Source organism: Xenopus tropicalis, chromosome 10, assembly GCF_000004195.4.
Source record: "Xenopus tropicalis strain Nigerian chromosome 10, UCB_Xtro_10.0, whole genome shotgun sequence".
Lineage (NCBI taxonomy): Eukaryota > Metazoa > Chordata > Amphibia > Anura > Pipidae > Xenopus > Xenopus tropicalis.
This window is the reverse complement of record NC_030686.2, coordinates 44,073,728-44,101,105: the sequence shown is the minus strand read 5'-3', so window position 1 is coordinate 44,101,105 and position 27,378 is coordinate 44,073,728. Positions and strand designations below refer to the sequence as shown.

General features: G+C 47.8%; 1 protein-coding gene and 1 long non-coding RNA gene across 3 annotated transcripts in view; one reads left to right on the top strand and one right to left on the bottom strand.

Annotated features, from left to right (window-relative positions):
- Window positions 1-5,564: 5,564 nt before the first annotated feature.
- grin2c (glutamate receptor, ionotropic, N-methyl D-aspartate 2C) lies at window positions 5,565-25,381 on the top strand. Of its 2 annotated transcripts, none has more exons than XM_018089329.2 (13): window positions 5,565-6,046; window positions 8,761-9,169; window positions 12,903-13,489; window positions 13,696-13,810; window positions 13,909-14,120; window positions 14,228-14,387; window positions 14,844-14,997; window positions 15,532-15,657; window positions 16,151-16,380; window positions 21,805-21,965; window positions 23,150-23,337; window positions 23,560-23,792; window positions 24,112-25,381. In XM_018089329.2, exons 2-13 carry the CDS (start codon window positions 8,774-8,776, stop codon window positions 25,114-25,116), a joined length of 3,567 nt encoding a protein of 1,188 aa, XP_017944818.2. In that variant the 5' UTR covers window positions 5,565-6,046; window positions 8,761-8,773; the 3' UTR covers window positions 25,117-25,381. The 2 variants fall into 2 exon arrangements, with proteins under 2 accessions (XP_017944818.2, XP_012808364.2); XM_012952910.3 differs by having other exon boundaries at window positions 14,225-14,387.
- The window catches only part of LOC116407949, a 31,315-nt gene continuing 14,579 nt past the window's right edge, over window positions 10,643-27,378 (bottom strand). Inside the window, exons 2-3 of the long non-coding RNA XR_004220632.1 lie at window positions 18,587-18,740; window positions 10,643-10,718 (exon numbers count right to left, since the gene is read on the bottom strand). This is a non-coding gene — a long non-coding RNA (uncharacterized LOC116407949). The remainder of the gene's footprint in view (window positions 10,719-18,586; window positions 18,741-27,378) is intronic.

Genomic DNA, 27,378 nt, shown 5'->3' with positions numbered 1-27,378 from the left:
ACGGCTATGGCCCCATTCCTGGTGTCTCTGTATTACGGCTATGGCCCCATTCCTGGTGTCTCTGTATTACGGCTATGGCCCCATTCCTGGTGTCTCTGTATTACGGCTATGGCCCCTTTCCTGAAGTCTCTATATTACGGCTATGGCCCCATTCCTGGAGTCTCTGTATTACGGCTATGGCCCCATTCCTGGTGTCTCTGTATTACGGCTATGGCCCCATTCCTGGAGTCTCTGTATTACGGCTATGGCCCCTTTCCTGAAGTCTCTATATTACGGCTATGGCCCCTTTCCTGGAGTCTCTGTATTACGGCTATGGCCCCTTTCCTGAAGTCTCTATATTACGGCTATGGCCCCATTCCTGGAGTCTCTGTATTACGGCTATGGCCCCTTTCCTGGAGTCTCTATATTACGCCTATGGCCCCATTCCTGGAGTCTCTGTATTACGGCTATGGCCCCTTTCCTGGAGTCTCTATATTACGCCTATGGCCCCATTCCTGGAGTCTCTGTATTACGGCTATGGCCCCTTTCCTGGTGTCTCTGTATTACGGCTATGGCCCCTTTCCTGGTGTCTCTCTATATTACGCCTGTGGCCCCTTTCCTGGAGTCTCTGTCCCATTTTCTGGAGTCTTTGTATTTTAGCAATGTCGCCTTTTCTTAAGTCTCTGATCTTCAATGTCCCATTTTTGGGGTCTCTGATCTTCAGCAAGCCCCCTTTTTTGGAGTATCTGTTTTAGCATTGGGCTCCCTTTTCAGTTTAATCTTCATGTAATAATGTATTATAAAATGATTATTGTAGGATAGGCCAGATGTAGTTATTCTCAGGTACCGCAGTCCCATGCAGACCAAATGACCCCCTAATGCCCATTACTTACCCCCATAAGGAGTGCTTATGCAAGGCATTAGCTGCAGTGAGCCACAGTATATGTGGGTAGGACTAATGTATCCCCGGGAGCTACCCTATTGGCTTCCCCTGTACCACTGAAGGGTTACTTGGCACGCTGCTATACCTGCCGTGCTGTGGGTTCCGGTCCTGTTGTCCCATGCTCTGGGTCATGTCTGGATGGGCACACTACCTGCTCTGTGGCTATGAGCGAGTGATAAGTAGATCACAGTTCAGTGTCACATACTGGCACCGCGCGCTACTGTCTCGTGCCACAAGGGAATAAAGGATAAGTTATTTTTGCCAGCCTGTGTTCAGAAGCTGCCAACCGGGCTGTGATTGCTTGTCTCTTTGCTTGCTGAGGGCAATTCTGATTAAGTGAGTGACAGGGGGCAAATTGTGTCCCAGAATGTGCTGTACATGCAGTGGAATAGAGCCAGTACCAGTGTGCTACACACAAACCCACATACACAGTATACAGTATATATATATAGTAAAAAACACACGTTGGAGGGACAGAGCAGGCCTCGACTGGGAGTCAAAATAGGCCCTGGCATTCCAATTACACAGAGGCCCAAACAGCCCCCCCAGCCCAATAAATAGTGACTGTCTATGGCACCTTACAGCAGCCCCTCTGGTATTTGCCTGAACCCACAGATTGCCAGTCTGGGCCTGGGTCCTGGCATTCCAAGTACCCAGAGGCCCAAACAGCCCCCCCAGCCCAATAAATAGTGACTGTCTATGGCATCTTACAGCAGCCCCTCTGGCATTTGCCTGAACCCACAGATTGTCAGTCTGGGCCTGGGTCCTGGCATTCCAAGTACACAGAGGCCCAAACAGCCCCCCCAGCCCAATAAATAGTGACTATGGCATCTTACAGCAGCCCCTCTGGCATTTGCCTGAACCCACAGATTGCCAGTCTGGGCCTGGGTCCTGGCATTCCAAGTACCCAGAGGCCCAAACAGCCCCCCCAGCCCAATAAATAGTGACTATGGCACCTTACAGCAGCCCCTCTGGCATTTGCCTGAACCCACAGATTGCCAGTCTGGGCCTGGGTCCTGGCATTCCAAGTACACAGAGGCCCAAACAGCCCCCCCAGCCCAATAAATAGTGACTGTCTATGGCATCTTACAGCAGCCCCTCTGGCATTTGCCTGAACCCACAGATTGCCAGTCTGGGCCTGGGTCCTGGCATTCCAAGTACCCAGAGGCCCAAACAGCCCCCCCAGCCCAATAAATAGTGACTATGGCACCTTACAGCAGCCCCTCTGGCATTTGCCTGAACCCACAGATTGCCAGTCTGGGCCTGGGCCCTGACATTCCCAGTACCCAGAGGCCCAAACAGCCCCCCCAGCCCAATAAATAGTGACTGTCTATGGCACCTTACAGCAGCCCCTCTGGCATTTGCCAGTCCCACAGATTGCCAGTCTGGGCCTGGGTCCTGGCATTCCAAGTACCCAGAGGCCCAAACAGCCCCCCCAGCCCAATAAATAGTGACTATGGCACCTTACAGCAGCCCCTCTGGCATTTGCCTGAACCCACAGATTTCCAGTCTGGGCCTGGGCCCTGGCATTCCCAGTACCCAGAGGCCCAAACAGCCCCCCCAGCCCAATAAATAGTGACTGTCTATGGCACCTTACAGCAGCCCCTCTGGCATTTGCCAGTCCCACAGATTGCCAGTCTGGGCCTGGGTCCTGGCATTCCAAGTACCCAGAGGCCCAAACAGCCCCCCAGCCCAATAAATAGTGACTATGGCATCTTACAGCAGCCCCTCTGGCATTTGCCTGAACCCACAGATTGCCAGTCTGGGCCTGGGTCCTGGCATTCCAAGTACCCAGAGGCCCAAACAGCCCCCCCCCCCCCAGCCCAATAAATAGTGACTGTCTATGGCACCTTACAGCAGCCCCTCTGGCATTTGCCAGTCCCACAGATTACCAGTCCGTGCCTGGGACACAGTACAAGTTTATACATTAGCCAGTTTAGTTGCATCCAGTTTAGTACAGGTGGATACTATACAGGTGGCTGCTATACAGGTGGCTGTACATGTGTATGGATACTGTTTGTTTGGGCAGAAGTGGAGGCTGGAGCCACAGCTTCCTTCTGCTTAGCTACAGAAATGTTCCAGCAGGACAAATAAATCCTTCATCCACCTGGAACCAAAATGGCTGTACGTGTACAGAGCCACTGGCACAATGCTGACTTTTTATTGGTCATACCATTCCCCACGCAGGGGAAATACTAAATCCCACAACTGTTGCCCCTGCTCCCTATCCCTTCTCTCTTGGATCCTCCTGAAAACACAGGCAGTGATCGCCCCAATCGGATCAGTACATCCCACACCTGAAACAGAAGCTGGCCATACACATTAAGATTTTTCTCTCCCTAACGACCAATTTCAGTGCGACCTGCCAAATTATAGTCAGGTGATTGGACAAGGAACGATTGGACAAGGAACGATTGGACATCTTTGTATTTTTCATCCGACATCAGTCAGAAAATCGATCGGGCAGGTTTGTAAATGTCCGTCGTTAGCAATGAAACTTGCCCATTGTCCAACTGTTTGCAGGACCAATCAGGTAGGTTTCCTACCTTCAATTAGATGATTGCTTCAAATGGTCGTTTTCGTTGATGGACAAATCGTACATTGAAATGGTCGTTTCATGATAAGCCTGGTCCAATGGTAATAGAAAGATCTTTTCGAAATTTTAATGTGTATGGGAGGCTTAACACAATGTGCAGAGACAGGCAGACACACACAGCCAGAGACTGCTGGGGTCACATACACAGTCTGAGACAGACATCCCGATGCTACAGACGCACACAGCCAGGCAAAGGCATACACATACAGACGCTGTGACCTTGCCTTCGCTGCACGAATACTGTTGTTATTTGCTTTCAGATATTTGGGTTAAAAATGAGATTATTCCGGGCAGCCATGCAAGCAGTGTGAGTCTATGGGAAGAATCAGCAAACAGGCTGCTACCTGCAGCAGTGCTCTCTCTGCTATTGCCCCTTTGTACAACGCCGCACACTAGGTTTGCTCTTTAGGGAAAAGCCCTAATAATAAGGGCAGATGCACCGGAGCAGATACATGCAACATGCACGCAGCAGGAGGGCCACACACACATAGCATGCTGCCAGCAGACACCTGTCACCCGCAACAGCAACAAAGTTAGAGAGCGTCTAGCAGGTGGGTGTGCAGGAATGAGTAAGAGACATCCCAGAGATAGGGGCAGTTAGGCGGGGCAAGAAGCCACAGCTAAAAAGACACAGCTGGGATAAGACTAGTTTGAGGGCTGAGAAAGTGAGAGGGTAAGGAACACTTATAGGAGAGGCAGTACAGAAGGTGAGGAGAGGGCAGGTTTGATAAGAGACAGTAGAGACAGTACAGAAGGTGAGGAGAGGGCTGCCTTGATAAGAGACAGTAGAGATGGTACAGAAGGTGAGGAGAGGGCTGCCTTGATAAGGGACAGTGCATTGGTGGGGGGCTGCCTTGGGATGAGCAGTGGGGAGGGAGAGGACCGCCTGGAGATGAGAGAGGATTGCCGTAAGAAGAGACAGTGCAGAGGATAGGGACTGCCTCAGGAAGAGACATTGCAGGGAAATTGAATTCTCTACGTGATGAGAGGTATCAGAGTGTAAGCATGTCACAGACTGCAAAAAGAGACAGCCCCCCGTGTAAGTAGCGACAGCTCTGTGTGAGAGTGGCAGATGCTCCGAGTTATAGAAGAAACATACATGAAATTGCCCCATGGGAGAATGAGCCCCAAAAAGCAATGACAACAGTGCAAGAGAAAAGTGAGCGCTCCCAAGAGAGAACATGATGAGTGAGGAGAGACAGCCCTGACACAAAAAGAGAAGCCTGACCCAGAAGAGAACTCCATGAGAGAGAGAGAGAAGTGGGAGATTAAGAGGCATTTAGCAACAGCTGTTGAACAGGTAAGGACCTAATCACTTGCACTACGTGAGCCTCTCCAGCATGCCCCCCAGAGAGAGGGAGGGAAGGGGCCCCTGGGGGGGGGGAGAGACAGCCACAGAGACAGTTAGCCCTTTCCGAGAAGGGAAAGTCATGGCATGCACACAGGAGACATCCCACAACATAGGAGACATCCCACAATGAGAGTGCAAGCACACACAGAAAAGAGAGTTAAGCAAAGGAACTGGCCAAGGGCAGTGGGTGCCCAGAGAGAGATACGGAGGAGGCAGCCAGGGTCGGGCAGTGCACAGCTCTCTCTCTCTCGGGGATACTGAGCTCTTCTCTGTCTGTCCCCCTGTGTCCTTGATTCTGTCCTTTCTCTTATTGCCTTTATGGCAGTGCTAATACCTGCCTATTCTATCCATGCCAGTGTTCCCTATCTGTCCCTCTTCGTGCCTCCTGTACCCCTTACCCTCTCTCCTTCATCCCTCAGTCTCCCTCCTCTCGCCAGCACCACATCCCACCCTCCTCCCTCTAGCTGTCTCCTCTCTCACTCTTTCATTTCTCAGGTCTCTCCCGTTGCTCTTTCCTGCTGCCACTTAATCTTCCCTCTCTCGGTGCACTTCTCCTTAGCTCTGCCAACCTGTTTCTCACCCCCCCACTCACCCCGTTCAGGGGAGTCCTCCTCTTCAGGGCTCTGCCCCCTGCACAGTTTGCTGTGTGAGGCACGTCTTGCAATCTGCTGCCTGGGTCCGGCTCAGCCTGTGGCTTGGGGCAGGTAGGAGAAGAAGGGCAGTAGCTGCCAACTCCATCTATTTCTGCCTGGCACATCCTAAAGACAATTAGCAATGTCTCTTCTCTCAGTCCATGCCTGGTTTGTGCCGTCCTCTCACTTTCTTTCCAATTTCTCTCCCTGCTTCCAGGTCTCTCTCATTGTACGAGCATCGACTGGCACTCATTCATCTCTTTCATTGAGACAAACAGGCAGCAGGTATCTCGGAAGCTTGGAACATGTGAGGCTGCCAACTGTCGCACGTACGGTGCCACCCTCCTGCTGACTCCATGTCACCGTCGTGTCACACTTCCAAGAAGCTCTGGGTTTGCCCCCCATTCCTGTGAAGTTCATCAGGTGCTGCTCAGGCAAGCTCTGCAGTGTGCTGTATTCGTGCCAAGCCACTTGTACCAAGTACCCACCAAGCCAGCCACATTGTGCCTCAGTCCCAGAAACCAACACCTTTAGCATCATTCCAGGTGAGACAACCAATCTGCCCTGGCAACACGCACCATGGTAGCTCCACTCTCAATGGAACCCAAAGGGAGTCAATTCTCATCTCAACCTTCTCATCTCATTCCATTATTTGGTCATACAGATTGGTCCCTTGGTTACTGCTGAAGGTCAATGGAGTTCTGAAAGTAAACCTGGCACAACCTGTGCCACCCTTACCCCTAACTGGCAGCCAACTGTGGCTTGGTTCTCTATAGATGTGATACAGAGCAGGTGTCTGCTGTTTGGGAGCCCGGGTACTAGGTGCCATCTTTCTTTGTTTTGGACTGGTCCGTATTGGACACATTGAATGATAAAGGGCATATCTACCTTCAACTGTAATTTTTTTTCCTGCTCATTTGCTCAAGTTCTAAAAGAATCTATGGTTTGTCAAGAATGTAGATTGGTAAAGAATTTCCTTATTGCAGATTGCCCAGGTCAGTCTGGGATTTGGCTCTTATTTACTTTGCCCTAGGGATGGTATAGGTGAGAGAAGCGGGTTCTGCAGAGAGAGAGTCAAGGTCAGGTGCTACACTGATGTGTTCTTGGAGAGAGGGGGTCTAGATCCAGCATTGATTGGCTACGGCATTTTGGCAGAGAGAATCTGGGTCAGCTGCTGTTTCCATCCAGCTTTCTGTTTGTTGTACTGAGGGGCCCTGGTTCGGAAATTCTTTACTGGGTTTTGCAAAAAAAGCGTAAGTTATACTTAGTTTCCTTTACATTTGCTTAAAGAGACAAATTTGTCATCCCCCCCCAAGATAGTCTCCAGTTCTTGATTTTTTTGTTTTCTATAAAATCTTTTTGGTTCTAGAGGTCCTTGCCGCTTTGCTTGCTTTTTAGGAGCTAATTTACTTGACGCAAACTTGCATGTTTTTATTTACTTGGCGCAAACTTCCATGTTTTTATACCCATAATGCAATGTTTTCTTCCATAGTTCCAAAATATTGGCGCCACATAGGGAGCTACGCCGATTCCTTTGGTGTAAACCTTCTGGCCCTGTTGGTGCAACCCACTGTGGGAACCTTGGAATAATTGTCGCTTTCAGGTTGGCAGTAATTCCAGGGTCCCACAGCATCAGTAGGAAGCACTTGCATACTGTATAGCAGCTTGTGTCACATATGAAAGTGTATGGCGTGTTTGGACACGAGCACCTTTAAGGAATGGCACTAATAAGCGTAACATTTGCACCCACTTCAAACAGGCGGAATGCCCCCTGGTATCTATGCTTTATTTCTCTATGACATCTATGGTGTAGATGAGGCACTGCTTTGGTGTGTACTCTCCCAGATCAGAGATGTGCAAATACAATGACCCCAATATTAGTACATGTTAGCAACCCCGCCCCTCTACGTGGAGCCACGGCAGCCAATTACCTTTCATCTTAACTGTGTGTTTAGAATAACAAAGGCCAATTGCTGATCGTTATGGGTGCAGAGTGGCACTTGTGTGAGTCCTGAACTGCTTGCTCCTGCGACAGATCTGATTGGCTCATGGGATCACTATAATTGGTATCATTAGTGAGGATCTGAGACCCTGATGTTCTGGCAGAGAAATCCCCTTTGCTAGACAGAGGTTCTGTTCTGAGCAGCTTAGAGCAACAGCTGGATGCGGATGTAGCAGAGCAACACGTTGAGGAGAGTGAATGGCTCAGATTAGACCCTGGCTGGCATCCAGCTGCTGGCAGCAGTAAAGGTCACTGAGTGGTTTAGTTTCAGCTCACAATGAAGTTTAGGTCGGATCCCGGCAGTTCTTGCAGAACATCTGACAGGAGCAGCAGAATGTGGGTTTGGGTGCAGCTCTGGCACAGTAGTTCCTAGGTGTCAGGGCACGGTGCGATGGTGCCGATGCTGTGGCCCTGGCACTGCGTGTGCCCTTCAGTCTGTGGGTGAGGGCTGCCTGGGTGCTGTGAGCCTGACGTATGCTGCTCACTCAGGAGTCACAGGATCGCCCGCCACATCCACCCATGAATAATTCATGCTCTAACTAAAAATATTTCACATCCTGGCGTCTTGTGTGTGTACTAAGCATAGCCCCCCCCACCCCGTCCCGCAGAGTACTCCCACATTCACTACTCCCCGCACCCTCCGACAAAGCCCATCTGCTACTGTCTTTCCACGCTGCCCCATTCACTGCTATTAGCCTGCCCCCCCCCCCCACTGCACACACAATTAAAGGGCAAATACATTCTAAGTGGATAAACAGAAAAGGGCCGGTGGGATGGCATATCAGGGAGATTTGTCTCGGGCGACTAATCTCCCCGTCTGTAATGGCCCTTAGCCACATTGGACCACATCAGTAGCCTGTCGTCCCATGCATTCTGCCAAAATGACAGCTTTTTTTAATCGCCTGCCCAGTCTCCAGTGCAAACGTGGCTGCCACCCTTGACCCGGGCATTTGTAACCTTCCCACAAAGCAGGGCCCAAGTGTCAAACAATGATACCAACCCAGTTTGGTGAAGTAGCTAAATCATTTGAGTTTGGCCTTCCTGCATTGCCCCACAGCTTGGCCATCAACTCTTTCCATGTCAAGTGACTTGCCCTTTGGGTATATATCCATAGGTATGATATATATTATGTGCCATCATGTGCCCCCCCCCCATCACCCCATGTTATAAACCAGATTGGGCACCCCAAAGCTGTGCTATTAGATATTGGTACATACAGTTCCACTGAGACCGCATTTCCCTTGCTTCCTCTTGCAGTTCATACCGGGACATGATTTTGGTCGCGTGGGGGCTCCTGTTGACCGTGCTTGGCTGCAGTGCAGTGGTGATGGAGACCTTGCTCCCCCGAGCTGGAGGACCCGCACTGAATGTGGCCCTGGTTTTTGGGGGCTCCTTTCCATACTCTGAACTTGTCGGACCTATGATGCCAGAAGGCTCCCTTTCCCTCCCTTTGGATATCCACACAGTGACTGTGCTTGTGAACGACAGTGGTCCTGGTCCACTTCTGAGACAGCTGTGCCAAGCACTGAGAGGGGCGCACGCCGTGGTATTTCAGGATAATATTGGCACAGAGGCTGTGGCGCAGATCCTTGACTTTATCTCTTCACAGACCCTGGTACCGATCATCAGCATCAGTGGCGGCTCTGCTGTGGTCCTGAGTCCAAAGGTGAGTTAAGCAGAATGTTTCTGCTTTTTGTGGGGATAAAAGGGCAGTATCCCTCCTGTTCAGCATGAGTGCAATGAATAGGGCCTGTGCCAAACAGAGTTTTTGTCTTTATTTAATCACCAAAAAAAAAAGTTTTTTGTTATTTTTGAAGCTATATAGGGAAACCAACTACATGTTTTGTCTTTGTCAGGAAGAAAATTGGATTCCAAGTGCTCAGATAAGCACAAGTCCATTATGCAAGGGGAATATCTGACCCGGGGAATCTCTCTGGTACTTAAAGCAGAACAGGACTGCTGCTTATAATGGAGGGATCAGATAGGATCTCTGCCACTGTGACAGAATGCTCTGTTATACAGATAGCTAGAATCTCAGCCATAAAGCAGGGCAGGACTGCTGCTTACAATGGGGCGATCAGATAGGATCTGTGCCACTGTGACAGAATGCTCTGTTATACAGATAGCTAGAATCTCAGCCATAAAGCAGGGCAGGACTGCTGCTTACAATGGGGGGATCAGATAGGATCTCTGCCACTGTGACAGAATGCTCTGTTATACTGATAGCTAGAATCTCAGCCATAAAGCAGGGCAGGACTGCTGCTTACAATGGGGGGATCAGATAGGATCTCTGCCACTGTGACAGAATGCTCTGTTATACAGATAGCTAGAATCTCAGCCATAAAGCAGGGCAGGACTGCTGCTTACAATGGGGGGATCAGATAGGATCTGTGCCACTGTGACAGAATGCTCTGTTATACAGATAGCTAGAATCTCAGCCATAAAGCAGGGCAGGACTGCTGCTTACAATGGGGGGATCAGATAGGATCTCTGCCACTGTGACAGAATGCTCTGTTAAACAGATAGCTAGAATCTCAGCCATAAAGCAGGGCAGGACTGCTGCTTACAATGGGGGGATCAGATAGGATCTGTGCCACTGTGACAGAATGCTCTGTTATACAGATAGCTAGAATCTCAGCCATAAAGCAGGGCAGGACTGCTGCTTACAATGGGGAGATCAGATAGGATCTGTGTCACTGTGAAAAAATGCTCTGTTATACAGATAGCTAGAATCTCAGCCATAAAGCAGGGCAGGACTGCTGCTTACAATGGGGGGATCAGAGCCACTGTGACAGAATGCTCTGTTATATACAGTAGATAGCTAGAATCTCAGCCATAAAGCAAGGCAGGACTGCTGCTTACAGTAAGTCTATACTGGGGTGCTATGGCATAATGTAATCCCATTGCTACCAAACTGTAGGACTGGCTGCGTTAGTGTGGGCTTGGATCACTGATAAGTGGGGTTCAGCACTAATGCAATGCTTTTCCTTTATGTATAACCTTGTTATGAGTTAAGGGGAACCCAAACCAAATGTTGGGGGCTTGAACTGAAAATGTCAAACAAACACTGGTTTCATCTCCAGGACTGTAATCTTTTGCTGGGTGAGCTCCCAATCTGACGGGTTGGTTACCCACTTACCTTTATGATCCTGGAGTGTATCACTATCATCTTCCCTCCTCTGGGTCACTTCCCCTGTTCTTTTAATGTTGCAGATCTGTGATAGTAAAGTAAAAAAAATACTTAGTTTCTCTGTGCCCTTGTGTGTCTGGCATAGCTGCCACTTACAGTGCCATTCTAACATCTATACCCTGCCAGTTGTACAACAATTCACACCTCCAGTCCTGTAATTTGTGCAATTAACACCTGCCCCAGCCACTTCCATGGGACCATGATGATTGGTTTAAGGTGATTTCATTCGCACTTCAGTCAAATACGGTGGATAATTAACACCTGCCCCATGGCACCGTGGTGATTGGATTATGGTGATTCTATTAAATGCCAGGGAATTCCCTACCTCTTACTTACCCATATATTCATTTTTCTCTATATCTGTCACCTTATACTGTTATCTAAGGGCTGGAATCCCCACAGCCTGTAACCCCTGCAGTTAGGGACTATAAGTGTGTACAGAATATTCATACTTTGTATTCTTTGTATTATAGATATCACTATCTGTGTCCTATGCCGCTGTTAAACTGCACCTCTATACTGTATTGTGTAAGGGAAGGATTGTTCAGTAATCTATACCCTCATATAGGCACCATCTCTCCCTACTATACCTGCTATCCCACAGCCCCAGTCCCTTCCCAGAGGCTATTATCCCCCCACTGCTACTATAGGCACCATCTCTCCCTACTATACCTGCTATCCCACAGCCCCAGTCCCTTCCCAGAGGCTATTATCCCCCCACTGCTACTATAGGCACCATCTCTCCCTACTATACCTGCTATCCCACAGCCCCAGTCCCTTCCCAGAGGCTATTATCCCCCCACTGCTACTATAGGCACCATCTCTCCCTACTATACCTGCTATCCCACAGCCCCAGTCCCTTCCCAGAGGCTATTATCCCCCCACTGCTACTATAGGCACCATCTCTCCCTACTATACCTGCTATCCCACAGCCCCAGTCCCTTCCCAGAGGCTATTATCCCCCCACTGCTACTATAGGCACCATCTCTCCCTACTATACCTGCTATCCCACAGCCCCAGTCCCTTCCCAGAGGCTATTATCCCCCCACTGCTACTATAGGCACCATCTCTCCCTACTATACCTGCTATCCCACAGCCCCAGTCCCTTCCCAGAGGCTATTATCCCCCCACTGCTACTATAGGCACCATCTCTCCCTACTATACCTGCTATCCCACAGCCCCAGTCCCTTCCCAGAGGCTATTATCCCCCCACTGCTACTATAGGCACCATCTCTCCCTACTATACCTGCTATCCCACAGCCCCAGTCCCTTCCCAGAGGCTATTATCCCCCCACTGCTACTATAGGCACCATCTCTCCCTACTATACCTGCTATCCCACAGCCCCAGTCCCTTCCCAGAGGCTATTATCCCCCCACTGCTACTATAGGCACCATCTCTCCCTACTATACCTGCTATCCCACAGCCCCAGTCCCTTCCCAGAGGCTATTATCCCCCCACTGCTACTATAGGCACCATCTCTCCCTATTATACCTGCTATCCCACAGCCACAGTCCCTTCCCAGAGGCTATTATCCCCCCACTGCTACTATAGGCACCATCTCTCCCTATTATACCTGCTATCCCACAGCCCCAGTCCCTTCCCAGAGGCTATTATCCCACTGCTACTATAGGCACCATCTCTCCCTACTATACCTGCTATCCCACAGCCCCAGTCCCTTCCCAGAGGCTATTATCCCCCCACTGCTACTATAGGCACCATCTCTCCCTATTATACCTGCTATCCCACAGCCACAGTCCCTTCCCAGAGGCTATTATCCCCCCACTGCTACTATAGGCACCATCTCTCCCTATTATACCTGCTATCCCACAGCCCCAGTCCCTTCCCAGAGGCTATTATCCCCCCACTGCTACTATAGGCACCATCTCTCCCTACTATACCTGCTATCCCACAGCCCCAGTCCCTTCCCAGAGGCTATTATCCCCCCACTGCTACTATAGGCACCATCTCTCCCTACTATACCTGCTATCCCACAGCCCCAGTCCCTTCCCAGAGGCTATTATCCCCCCACTGCTACTATAGGCACCATCTCTCCCTACTACTCTCACTCTTTTAGAAAGGAAAAGTAATTTCCCAGAATATACACAGATTGCTTCAGGTGAACAATTAGACCACTTTGGCAGTTGTTCTGAGCATAACCAATGATTGGACCATCATTATAGGGGAATCTCTGTTTGTCCCTTTCTCCAGGAACCCAGCTCCTCCTTCCTGCAGATGGCAGCTTCTTTAGAGCAGCAGTTGACTGTTATTCTTAAGGTGCTTGAGGAATATGATCTTGGACCTTTCTCTGTGATTACCAGTCACTATCCTGGGCACCGGCTCTTCCTCAGTGCTGTGCGGGCTCTTTGTGAAGCTTTGCAGCCTGGCTGGGGACCACAGGATGAACTTACAGTAGAGCCAGGTGCTGGCCCCAAAGGGACTCAGAGAGTGCTCCGGCAGGTATCAGCCCCGGTTCTGTTGCTCTTCTGCTCAAGAGACGAAGCGGAAGAAATGTTTATTGCAGCGGGAGAAGCCGGACTCCTGGGGCCTAGTCACATATGGGTTGTCCCAAGCTTTACTATTGGGTCTCCAGACCGTCCTGCCCCTTTTTTCCCTGTAGGATTAGTAAGTGTGGTGACTGATGGCTGGAGGAGAAGCCTGCGACAGAAGGTGCAGGACGGGATAGCAGTGATTGCTGCAGGAGCCAAGAACTACCTGCAGAGACACGGGGAACTGCCTCAGCCCAGGGGAAGTTGCCTAGCGCCACCGCATCTGCACGGAAACGACACCCTGTACAGGTCAGAAAGCATGGGGTCACCTTTGTGGGACAACACACAACCTTCTTATCTGGCTGCCATTTTTATGCAGTCGCTATGCTTATACTTCTCTACCAGTAGAAGCTTCTGTTCTAATTCAGAACTCTCACTGATTGGCCTTTTTCATAATTAATTACCCAATCATGACCATTATCTGACTCCTGTCTCTCCCCTTACCCTGTGCACAGGCATATGATGAACACAGTCTGGAAGCACAGAGAGGTGTCTTTCAATTCTCAGGGATATTTACTGGATCCTTCCATGCTGGTGATAACACTGACTCCCCACCGTGCTTGGGAAGAGGTAAGCTTTGCTAAATCCAAGGTTGGACCTTGGTCGTCTTGTCAGTCATGTGTTGTTTCTCTCTTTAGTTGCTAGAAATCCTTGTCCTTTATCCCCAGGTAGGCCGATGGGAAAGTGGCATCATTCGGATGAAGTATCCAGTATGGCCACGCTATGGAGCTGGTAACCAGCTTGTGACAGACTCCCGGCACCTGACGGTGGCCACGCTCGAAGAGAGGCCGTTTGTTATTGTTGAGAGTACAGACCCAGCTACGGGAGACTGTATCCGCAACACAGTGCCATGCCGCAAGCAGAGCAACCTTACCCTGAGGTATGAAGTGGTACACTAAATGGTCACTCTCGCCATCTTTGTTCCATTCCTAAAGTCCTCTCTGTGGCACTTTCCGTATCTTCCATGATTCTTGCCTTCCCTAGCAGTTCTGGGGAGCCCTACACAAAGCTATGCTGCAAAGGCTTCTGCATTGACATCCTGAAGAAGCTGGCCCGCACTGTCAAGTTCTCCTACGACCTTTACCTGGTGACTAACGGGAAGCATGGGAAGCTTGTGCGAGGCGTGTGGAATGGAATGATTGGAGAGGTGAGGGCAGAGAGAAACCTGTATACATCATTTTTCTTGTATTTGTCTATTCTGCTTCTCCAAGTCATGTTCAACACTGTCCCATTCCACTCCCCAGTTCTCCAAAGTAGGTGGCCCAACCTCATTAAAAATGCATGAAGATGCTCCAATGAGCAGCACCCATACCGCATTACAGTGATATACTATTATCTAACATAGGAAGATACAGGGTAGCTTTTGGCTTGAGGATATTATACTGCAATCCGTTAGGAGGGTGCTCTTCTGTTCAAGGAATGCTTCCATTGGTTAGGTCTGGTGTCAGGTGTTCACTTCTGATTGGAAGATACTTTTTTATTTAGTGGGCTGCTAGATCTGGAGAGCTGGAGAAAAGTTTTATTGAACAGTGTTGCTTTAACATGATGTTTAACAGTGCTATGGAAGATTTATATCCCCTTTATGCTCTGCCACCTTCTTCAGGTCTATTATCGTCGTGCTCACCTCGCCATTGGGTCTCTCACTATTAATGAGGAGCGATCTGAAATAGTAGATTTCTCAGTTCCCTTTGTGGAAACCGGAATTAGTGTCCTAGTGTCGCGCAGCAACGGTACAGTGTCCCCTTCTGCTTTCCTGGGTGAGTTCTGATTCCTGTGCCCTATAGAGATCCATTCCTGATATATATTGGTTCTTTTACTGTTGGACTAACATAGCCACAGTGCAAATGACTCAATGCCTAAATAGACTTAAATGATATCTAATCACTATGGACTAGTCATTCCCATGGGCTATGGACTAATCATTCCTATAGAGTTTGGACTAGTCATTCCCGTGGGCTATGGACTAATCATTCCTATAGAGTTTGGACTAGTCATTCCCATGGGCTATGAACTAATCATTCCTATGAAGTTTGGACTAGTCATTCCCGTGGGCTATGGACTAATCATTTCCACAGTCTTTTCCCTTTAAAATGATTTTAGACTAATGGAATATATTTAATTTTGGAGTCACTATGATGGCACAGGCAGTGTGTGGCCTTCAAATATATGAAAAAAAGTAATGTTTGCTTCAGTATATTCACTTATTGTATTATTAACCTGCACTGCTTTGTGATGTTTGGATACAGGTTGAATGCCTGGCTACTTATTGTCATATTTGTATTTTCCCAAAGAGCCGTACAGCCCTGCTGTCTGGATGATGATGTTCGTCATGTGTCTCTCCGTCGTTGCTGTTACTGTCTTCATCTTTGAGTATTTCAGTCCAATGGGATATGACCAAGACTTGAGCAACGGCAAACGTAAGTGGCTAGTAGGAGCCGGGCAGGAAATATATAAGCTGGGCAGAACTGGAAGGAGATGAGGTGTTAGGACAAGGAAGGAGATGCAACTTAAAATGGAGATGTATAAGTTTCAGTGGCCGGGGATCGGTGGGAGACATGAAGGAGATTTATTAGTGTCATCACAGTAATGGGTAAAGAATATAGTGAGAGAAGGATCTGTGGTGAGTGTGAGTATGAGCCATGATCATTTGAGTGAAGATGGATATGAAGGACAAGAGTCAAAAAGGGTTCCCTTTGGGGAACTGGTGTGGGTAAAGGGTGGCATAAGGGGCAGGGTATAAGGGCATAAAGGTGTAGGACAAGGTGCAAATGGGGAGCCAATGTGAGGAAAGGTAAAAATGATTTGATATTAAGGAAGGAGGACACAAAGAGACTGTGCAAGTGAGAAGCCTGTATGAGATGACACATATCAAGGAGTCATAGAGTAACATTGGTTTTTGTGTCTCCTCAGGGTTAGGAGGGCCCAGTTTTACCATTGGGAAGTCCTTGTGGCTGCTCTGGGCCCTGGTGTTTAATAATTCAGTTCCCATTCAGAACCCCCGTGGCACTACTAGTAAGATCATGGTGCTGGTCTGGGCTTTCTTCGCCGTCATCTTTTTAGCCAGTTACACTGCCAATCTGGCAGCCTTCATGATTCAGGAGCAGTATATCGACACGGTGTCTGGTCTAAGTGACAGGAAGGTGAGTATGGTGCCCTTTGCTCTGCTGTTACTGTATTGCAAGCATGCTGCAATATGTTTCTCTGTGTAGTCACTTTAAAGGAAAAGTAATGCCAAAAAATTAAAGTGTTTAAAAGTGATTAAAATATAATGTACTGTTGCCATGCACTGGTAAAGCTGGTGTGTTTGCTTCAGGGACACTGCTATAGTTTACATAAATAAGCTGTTGCGTAGCCTTGGGGGGCAGCCATTCAGGCTACAAAAAAGGAGAAAAGGCACAGGTTACATAGAAGATAATAGATAGAGCACCATTGTATTCTACAGAGTCTCTCTGTTATCTGCTATGTAACCTGTGCTTTTTCTCATTATAAATGGCTGCCCCCGGGGCTACACAGCAGGGGATTTATATAAACTATAGTAGGGTTTCTGTAGCAAACACCCCAGCTGTACCAGTGCAGGAATGGCTGCCCCCGGGGCTACACAGCGGGGTATTTATATAAACTATAGTAGGGTTTCTGTAGCAAACACCCCAGCTGTACCGGTGCAGGAACGGCTGCCCCCGGGGCTACACAGCAGGGGATTTATATAAACTATAGTAGGGTTTCTGTAGCAAACACCCCAACTGTACCAGTGCAGGAACGGCTGCCCCCGGGGCTACACAGCGGGGTATTTATATAAACTATAGTAGGGTTTCTGTAGCAAACACCCCAGCTGTACCAGTGCAGGAACGGCTGCCCCCGGGGCTACACAGCGGGGTATTTATATAAACTATAGTAGGGTTTCTGTAGCAAACACCCCAGCTGTACCGGTGCAGGAACGGCTGCCCCCGGGGCTACACAGCGGGGTATTTATATAAACTATAGTAGGGTTTCTGTAGCAAACACCCCAGCTGTACCGGTGCAGGAATGGCTGCCCCCGGGGCTACACAGCAGGGTATTTATATAAACTATAGTAGGGTTTCTGTAGCAAACACCCCAGCTGTACCAGTGCAGGAATGGCTGCCCCCGGGGCTACACAGCGGGGTATTTATATAAACTATAGTAGGGTTTCTGTAGCAAACACCCCAGCTGTACCAGTGCAGGAACGGCTGCCCCCGGGGCTACACAGCGGGGTATTTATATAAACTATAGTAGGGTTTCTGTAGCAAACACCCCAGCTGTACCAGTGCAGGAATGGCTGCCCCCGGGGCTACACAGCAGGGGATTTATATAAACTATAGTAGGGTTTCTGTAGCAAACACCCCAGCTGTACCAGTGCAGGAATGGCTGCCCCCGGGGCTACACAGCGGGGTATTTATATAAACTATAGTAGGGTTTCTGTAGCAAACACCCCAGCTGTACCAGTGCAGGAATGGCTGCCCCCGGGGCTACACAGCGGGGTATTTATATAAACTATAGTAGGGTTTCTGTAGCAAACACCCCAGCTGTACCAGTGCAGGAATGGCTGCCCCCGGGGCTACACAGCGGGGTATTTATATAAACTATAGTAGGGTTTCTGTAGCAAACACCCCAGCTGTACCAGTGCAGGAATGGCTGCCCCCGGGGCTACACAGCGGGGTATTTATATAAACTATAGTAGGGTTTCTGTAGCAAACACCCCAGCTGTACCAGTGCAGGAATGGCTGCCCCCGGGGCTACACAGCGGGGTATTTATATAAACTGTAGTAGGGTTTCTGTAGCAAACACACACCTTTCACCAGTGCAGGGCAGCAGTAGATTAATACATTTTTATTTTTTGGTCACCTGTAAGCGCCTATCCTATAGATTTGTACCCAGTGCAGTTTGCTGTGAGTATGGGGAGTGTTAAGCACCACACATTTTGCTCATTCCTCTTGCTACCTTGGCAGTGATATGATTTGGCTAATGAGGGACTCATTTGTGCAGCTCCTCTGAAATCGTCTCTTATTTATAATCATAGCAAGGCATTAGCTAGATTAATGAGCTGAGTTTCTATATCATTTAGCCCCTATTTTTAGTAACTGCAATACAATATTTCTGGCCGTTACTGACAGTCGCTGTATAAAACAAATATAGAAGCTACTAATCTGTGTAGTTTATTTCCGTACTGTTTTCCTGTAGTGGCACTGGCATACGTAGTGATTCCAGGCATTTTGTCTCCCGGGTAGTGATAATGATACGTTCTTATGAAAATCGATAGGATGCTTGGAAAGTAGAGAACCAATCTTATTTCTTAGAAAGATGTCAACCCCACCCCCAGCCCAATGGTACCTGTAGTCATGATGATCTGGAGAGAGGTGGAGCACTGCTTCCTTCCACTACTGGGTTAGTGGTAGCGCCATTCTGCCAGCTCTCCACTCCCAGGCCCCAAAGCCATGTCATAGTGTCGGTATCACTGGACTGTGTTTGGGTTGAAGGCAATTCCCTACAAAAAGAAGATTGAGCCTATTATTTCTTAGTAGTCAAACTTCAGCACACCAGGTCCAGTTTTAAGCTGGACCTATAAAAGCTGCCAACTTGGTCTCTCAGTCAATAGCTTATTGGCCTGTGTATTGGGCATGCCCAGCTGATACAGGTATCCCTTATCTGGAGACCTGTTATCAAGAAAGTTCCGAATTACAGAAAGACTCCATTATAAGCAAATAATTCTAATTTTTAAATATGATTATTTTTCCTTTTCTCTGTAATAATAAAACAGTACCTGTACTTGATCCCAACTAAGATATAATGACCCCTTATTGGGGGCAGAACAGCCCTATTGGGTTTATTTCATGGTTAAATGATTCCCTTTTCTCTGTAATAATAAAACAGTACCTGTACTTGATCCCAACTAAGATATAATTACCCCTTATTGGGGCAGAACAGCCCTATTGGGTTTATTTAATGGTTAAATGATTCCCTTTTCTCTGTAATAATAAAACAGTACCTGTACTTGATCCCAACTAAGATATAATTACCCCTTATTGGGGGCAGAACAGCCCTATTGGGTTTATTTAATGGTTAAATGATTCCCTTTTCTCTGTAATAATAAAACAGTACCTGTACTTAATCCCAACTAAGATATAATTACCCCTTATTGGAGCAGAACAGCCCTATTGGGTTTATTTCATGGTTAAATGATTCCCTTTTCTCTGTAATAATAAAACAGTACCTGTACTTGATCCCAACTAAGATATAATTACCCCTTATTGGGGGCAGAACAGCCCTATTGGGTTTATTTCATGGTTAAATGATTCCCTTTTCTCTGTAATAATAAAACAGTACCTGTACTTGATCCCAACTAAGATATAATTACCCCTTATTGGGGCAGAACAGCCCTATTGGGTTTATTTAATGGTTAAATGATTCCCTTTTCTCTGTAATAATAAAACAGTACCTGTACTTGATCCCAACTAAGATATTATTACCCCTTATTGGGGGCAGAACAGCCCTATTGGGTTTATTTCATGGTTAAATGATTCCCTTTTCTCTGTAATAATAAAACAGTACCTGTACTTGATCCCAACTAAGATATTATTACCCCTTATTGGGGGCAGAACAGTCCTATTGGGTTTATTCAATATTTAAATGATTTTTAGCAGACGTAAGTTATGGAGATCCAAATTACGGAAAGATCCCTTATCCGGAAAACCCCAGGTCCCGAGCATTCTGGATAATAGTTCCCTTACCTGTACCTGGGTGAAAATCATCCAGGCAGGCTTGAAAATCCTGACAAAGACCTTATTGGTTTGTTGATATGGTTCTTGTGCGATGGACCTGCGTGGATCCGCTTTATGATCTGATACTTGGCCCCCAGGCCAATGATTGGATTGGCCTGATTTGGTCTGCTATGTAGGTGGCCATATTGGACTCATTCAGCCCCCCTTGCCAAATGCTCAGCTCACAGTTTATAGCTAGCTTAGGAGTATACGATTTTAAAGGTGAATGTTGGAGGTTATGTGGAACTGAGAGCCGTATTGGCTTACTGATGCTTCTCAGCCCCCAGGCCTCTGTTTTTATCCGCAGCAGAGAAATTTAGTCAGAGATAGATAACATTTACTTGGCCTTTTTTCTCTAAATGAGAATACATCTTTCCTCTAGTTGAGAAACAGTCGGAGAGCACCATTTCGTTTCGCCCTCTACAGGTGCCTTATCTATAACCTAAAGAGACAAGGAAGGATGGGGGGGGGTGGAATGAAGAGATTTTGGGGTGGGGGGAGAATAGAGAGAAGAGATACGGGAAGTCAAAAATAGGAAACAGGAGGGCAGGAATAGGAGACGGCAAATAAAACCACATGCCGGAGATGATGGAAATAAGATATCGGAGCCAAGAGAGGAGAAACTGAATCTAGAAGAATGGAGAGACAATAAGAAGGAGAGGAGAAGGACAGGTTGTAAACTCCCACAAAGGAGGGGGGAGGGAGCCCCAGACGTTCCTCATTATGTTTGTGATTAAGCTCTCATTAACACATGTTGTTAATTGTCAGGCCTGCACAGATTGCTTTGATGCCGGCTGTAACTGCTGGATCGTGAGCACTGATACAGTTATTTGCATGCGCGGGGGGGATGGACGCGGGTATGGTGGCAGTAAAGTGATGTGGGGAATAACTAAAATCCAGTACTGCACAGATTGGGGGGTATAATGCTCTATTGGATAGCAGAAGGTCAGATACAGGACAGGGCATCAGCTAATGAGTGAGGGTTAAGCAGATGGTACAATAAGGGCCGCAGTGCCAGGTGGTTAAACAGGCTCAAATATGAATCATACTGTAGAGTCAGGGCAGGGCTGTCCAATTAGGGGGTTGGATATGGCCCTCTGAGGGATGTCTATGGCCACCAAGTCATCTCAAGGGCTTTATAGACTCCTTTAATTGACAATGTCATGTCAATCTAATCATGGGCGCCTGCGCTGGTGTCGCCAAGGAGTGGATCTTCTCCGGATATCCCCCACCTATGGGTGGGCAATATTGTGAGAATCCAGATTTGGGGCCAAACAATCTAATTATAACGATGGGTATAGGCAAAGTCGGTTCGGGGGCCGCATCAACGAGCCGATGCGGTCCCTGATCCGACTAGATTTTTTAACCTGACCAATCGATATCTGGGCGATTTCAGGCCAGATATCAGTCGGACAGGCCCGTTGGTAGTGCCCATACATGGGCCGATTAGCTGCCGAATCAGTCTAAGGGACCCATATTGGCAGCTAGAATCGGCCCTTAAGATTGGCTATTAGGGGCCTCTATGCACACTATCGGCTTACAGGGGCTTTATTTGGTAGGAAATCTTGTTTTTATTTAACCAAAACTTGCCCCCAAGTCAGGAATTTGAAAATAACTCCCTGGTTTGGGGGCACTGAGAGCAACACCCAAGGGGAGCTACATGTTGCCCCTGAGCCACTGGTTGGGGATCACTGCTCTAGAGAAAGAGAGATTTTCTGATACAAATTGTGCTGGAAATTAACAATGTGGCAATAGGGTTTAATCTGAAGTCCAACCTGTCTGCCCATCTAGTTCCAGAAGCCCCAGGAACAGTATCCCCCTTTCCGATTCGGGACTGTGCCCAACGGCAGCACGGAGAGAAACATCCGCACCAACTACCCGGACATGCACAGTTACATGGTGCGCTACAACCAACGCTCTGTGGAGGACGCCCTCGCCAGTCTAAAAGCAGGGTGCGTATTGTCACTGTTCAGCAGCACGCAAAGGGTTACGATGTCTAGTAAAAATGATACGGAGAGATTCGCTGAGCGCTGCGTCCTTTCTTTGCCTGATTTCCATGAATAGACTACATGGACCCCGCTCTGTAATTGGGGGCAGGACAAATTCCCTTCTGATCAGTGACCCCAGCAGAACCTGCCGCTCACGCTCTCATTTATCTGAGCAGAACCCTCCTTTATAAATGCTTAGAACACTGAGGTTTGTTGTGGTTGGGTTATTGGAACAAGACCCTACTCAATGATTGGTTTGTAGCATCGGGGGTTTGTACAGTTCCATTTATTTAACTGAGTCTTGGTTGACTGGCTAAAATCAATAGAGGGTCTGCCTGCTGACAGGTTGGCGGAGCTCTGATATATATTGTGGCCTGACATTGTGCTCAGAAGGTCCTGTACATTAAGCCTGAGCTTAATCTGACAACATGCGCAATATAAAGAGCTTTATAAAGAGCATCTGTGTGCTGCTGTGCCCACCCTTGCTCGTATTTTTCTCCTTAGAAGACTTTCTCAGTATAAAAAGACCCTGCCATTTCTATTGAGCTCTCTTTTGCGATGTTGGGGTCCTGGGCTAAAAACTCAGATTGGGGTTGTTCAGCCCAGTGGTCCTTCTACTGTTGGAGGTCTTTAGCTGTCTGTTGAGCATTCCATAAATATGCCTCTTTGTCTCTCCATAACATTTCTTCTCTCGCTCCCACCATATTTCTCCAGTTCCCTGTGCCTAGAATAATGGCAGACTGGGAGATATCTAGCATCTGGTTGCTCCAGTATTTTCTTAGGTCCTGAAGAAGGAGCTCCTTTTTGTTCCATGTCCACTTATTTGGTGAGGTTGCAAGGTGGTGAGCCAAACAGGGCCAGTGATGCCCACCAACCTGATCAGTCATACGCCTAGGACAGGGATACCCTTCCACCAGATTTAGCCGTGATCGTCCAACTTTTATTTTTTCTGTATAGCCGCCCCCTAAAACTGCTACCCTGGGTACATGCCCTTGGGCACTTGAACAGTAAATATGTATATAAGTCTTCACCCAATAGGATTTGACATCATGTCATGGTCAATACACCACTGAGTTGTAGCAATGTTGTATGGCCAGCTTTCCTTCATCTGTAAAAAGCCTAGTTAAGTTCTCTATTACCCCCGACAGAAAGCTGGACGCCTTTATCTATGACGCAGCTGTCCTAAATTACATGGCCGGGAAGGACGAGGGGTGCAAGCTGGTCACCATCGGAAGCGGAAAGGTTTTTGCCACCACCGGTTACGGCATTGCTTTACAGAAGAACTCACGTTGGAAGCGACCCATTGATTTGGCCTTGCTGCAGTTTCTTGGGGATGGTGAGTGCCAACTCATTTTTTTTAACATTCAAAAATTCTGAGCTGTCAACTAAGAAACTCTGTTTAGTAATTGGCTAATAATAGACTGATGACCAACTCAATGATTGGGTGTAGTGAAATCCTCAGTTAGTGTAGTCATGGGCTACTGGACTAACACTGTTTTCATGGGTTGTTATGACACTAGCTGTGTGCTCTTTAGTGATTGGCTGCTTTTTTTTGCAGGAGACACCCAAAGACTGGAAACAGTATGGCTGTCAGGCATCTGTCAGAATGAGAAAAACGAAGCAGTCAGTAGCAAGCTGGATATCGATAACATGGCTGGCGTCTTCTACATGCTGTTGGTGGCCATGGGGCTCAGTTTGCTGGTCTTCTCCTGGGAGCATCTAGTGTACTGGAGGATGAGGCACTGTATGCCCAGCTCTTGTGGAGAGAAAGGGCTGCTGGGTATCAGCCGGGTAAGAGAACAGAATGTGAGAGACCTTAAGGTCCGGTGGCCATACACTCAGATCTGCCCAATTTCACCCTATTGGACCCCAGCAAAAGTGATGGAAAAAAAGGTGTCCAATAGGGTAAAATCGGGCGGATCTAAGTGTATGGCCACTGGACCTATCACTGGGTGAGGAAAGGAGATTTGCAGATTATTAGCAGACTGCTTTCGCTAGTCCTTAGCCAATGAGACAACAACTTCCTTTCCTTGGTAAAGTAGATAAATTAATGTTAATCTAGGAATGACTGTGATCCTCATCTTACTCTCCTTATTTGTTTCAATCTCAGGGTATTTACAGTTGCTTCCGAGGCGTCGAGAGCCCATTGCAGGATTCTCAATTCCCAGACCCTGATGTGACAGGGACTCCAGTTCCCGTAAATGTCCTGAGGGTCTTACAGACAGCCAGGGACCTTGTCTCTTCTTCAGCGGTTGGAGGATCACTGGAAAATGCATCCCAGGCATTACGTACTTGGAAACAGCGCAGCGAGAGCCTGCAAGCCGCATTCTCTCTTCAGGGGCCTCAGACTATTGCATCCCCTCATCATGTGGCCACCAGTCGAATGATAGGGAACGTAGGCCCCTCCTTGGCTGTACCTGTCCTTACCCAATCCCCACGGTCATTTCATCCTTCCTATCCTATGATGCCTGATGGGGACCTGCAACCTCCTGAGATAAATTCCTTGCCACCTCAGGACCTTCACCCAGTATCTCCCATTTCCCAAAATGGTGGAGTGAGTGCTGCTGTGCACATTAGTAACCCATGTATCGCTTCCCCACTCCCACAGAGAATACAGGAATCACCACAGAGGTTGCCCAACCCTTCTTGCAAAGGGGGAGCCCAGTACCCTGGGGCTTGGTACCAGTCACCTGCTGCTAGACAAGTAATAAGAAGTCCATTACTGCCCCGGGAGACCCTTTTAGCTGAAGACTGTGGGATGCACCCAAGGTGTGTAAGGCCTCTGCACTATTCTCTTCCACGTTCCTCCCACCTCTGCGCTTTTTGCCATAGTGGGGGATGCCACAGACTCCATCCTTCTTTGTATTCCACCCCACACACCGATGCCCCCTTGAGAGGAGCAGTTTCCACGCTGGCAGTGCCCTCTGCAATGATGTACAGAGACTCTGGTTCCCTCCTTAACGTGGCCTCTCTTGGAAGGACTGCATGCTGCTCAAAGATGGCTAGCTCTAGGTACCCCATTGGCTCCCCCTCAGGAACATTTAGGAGTGAAATCGTAAGGAATCTCAACCCGGCTGACTCTTGCAGGAGGATCAGCTGGGAGTCCGAGGTGTGATTGGGCCAGACCAAGACTTTTACTGACTATTAATTCCCTTAATGGCAATAAGATCTGACCTAGAACTGTGTGACTGACCTGCGGCTCATTAGAAAACCTCAGGTATGGGAGAGCTATTCAGGCAGGCATTAAATGTAATGTACAATGCATTTATTATTTGGGGGTTTCAGTTCTGATGTGCAAGCAACTATGTTATAGGTGGAAACAGACGTATTTGGCATTGCAAGATAAACAGTGAAGTGATAATGATGTGTGGTCTCTCCAACCTTGTCTTAGTTGTTTTATTTCTGGGCTCTAAGGCCGCCCCAGTGGGGGCTTCCCCGCAGGGCTGTGGAGTCGGTAGATAAATTCTCCGACTCCTCAGTTTCTGATACTTCCGACTCCACGACTCCGACTCCTCAGTTTCTGATACTTCCGACTCCACGACTCCGACTCCTCAGTTTCTGATACTTCCGACTCCACGACTCCGACTCCTCAGTTTCTGATACTTCCGACTCCGACTCCTCTGTTTTTAATATGCTAATGTATTTTATACATCCAGGAAGGGGCAGGTGGGAAGGGGCACTTAAAGGAACAGTAACACTAAAAAATGAAAGCACTTTAAAGTAATAAATATATAATGCACTGTTGCCCTGCACTGGTAAAACTGGGGTGTTTGCTACAGTAACACTACTATAATTTATATAATAAGCTGCTGTGTAGCCACGGGGGCAGCCATTCAAGCTGGAAAAAAGGAGAAGAGGCACAGGTTACATAGCAGATAACAGATAAGTTCTGTAGAATACAATAGTGTTTTATCTGTTATCTGCTATGTGCCTGGGCCTTTTCTCCTTTGAATGGCTGCCTCCATGGCTACATAGCAGCTTATTTATATAAATTATAGTAGACTTTCCGAAGTAAACACACAACTTTTACCAGTGCAGGGCAGCAGCACATTATATTTTAGTTACTTTTATACACTTTCATTTTTTGGTGTTACTGTTCCTTTAAAACACGACTGAACTGATAATAAACTGATAGACAATTGTATCTATACTCCTACTTCTAATGATTTCCCTAGAATCCCATAGTCATGTTTAAAGTTTAAGCTAACATTACAGCTGAATTACAGCAGTTTTTCAAATGTTTTAAAGCTTCAGTCTTAAACTATTGACTATCCATTCCCTTCACGTATACAAGTATTTCTAGTCCTGCACATTTTTTTTACTTAATTAGTTATGAGTGAGAGTTAGGCTGGGTTCCCAGTGGGCATTGTGTTCCCTGTAACAGAGGAACATGACACAGTGGAGCTGCCGCACCTTATAGGCTCTGGCACACGGGGAGATTAGTCGCCCGCGACAAAACTCCCTGTTCGCAGGTGACTAATCTCCCCGGATTGCCATCCCACCGGCGAAAATGTAAATCGCCGGTGGGATGGCATACGCGGCGGCGCGATTTCGGCAAATCGCGGGTGACTAATCTCCCAGTGTGCAAGAGCCCTAACTGTGCGTTACGTCCCATTTAGTGAAGCATACAGTCAATAAAAAGCTTCATGGTCACTCAGCGTGTTCGTTTATGCACTGTGTGCATTGGGCTTTATTCTTATAGCAGAGGAGTAATTAATTATGACTGTTTGTGAATTGGGATTTAAACGTTTTTTTTTTTTTTTATTCCCATTTAAATTTAGTAGGAGTCGGTTCATTTTTTGCTGACTCCAGGTACCCAAAATTGCCTCCGACTCCACAGCTCTGCTTACCCGCAACACTTTGAGTATAAACATGGGATTTTTGTTTGCATACACGTCCCATAAACTATACATGCATCTAACCTCCCCTTGGCACTTACACGTGCCCATGGTGAGCTCCCAGGGTTAGCCTGCTCATTGCAAACCATCCAACTGTCTGCCATTGGTGCAAGCACCTCTGCTTCTAGCTGATGCACATCCTGGTTAGTCGGCTGCCCACACCTGCCTCTCGCTGCAGTAGGCCAAATGCTTTTTATTTAGGTACAGTTGCTTCCTATGGCATAAGCTACACACGTCAACTAACGGTAAGATGTATTTTTAAGTCAAGTCACAAGGACTGCCATGGTCACTGTCAGTATAATTACATAGTGTTAGAGTGCATATCGGACTCTAAAAGTAGGTGCACCTACTCTAGGCAGTAAGACAACTATCCCTAGATGCTCTCTCTCTACTATTCCTGCTTTTAGGCTAAACCCTGTTTGTGGGATCCCACCTGCTGGCCCCGCCTCTTGCACAGGTGAGTTACTTCTATAGCAAGG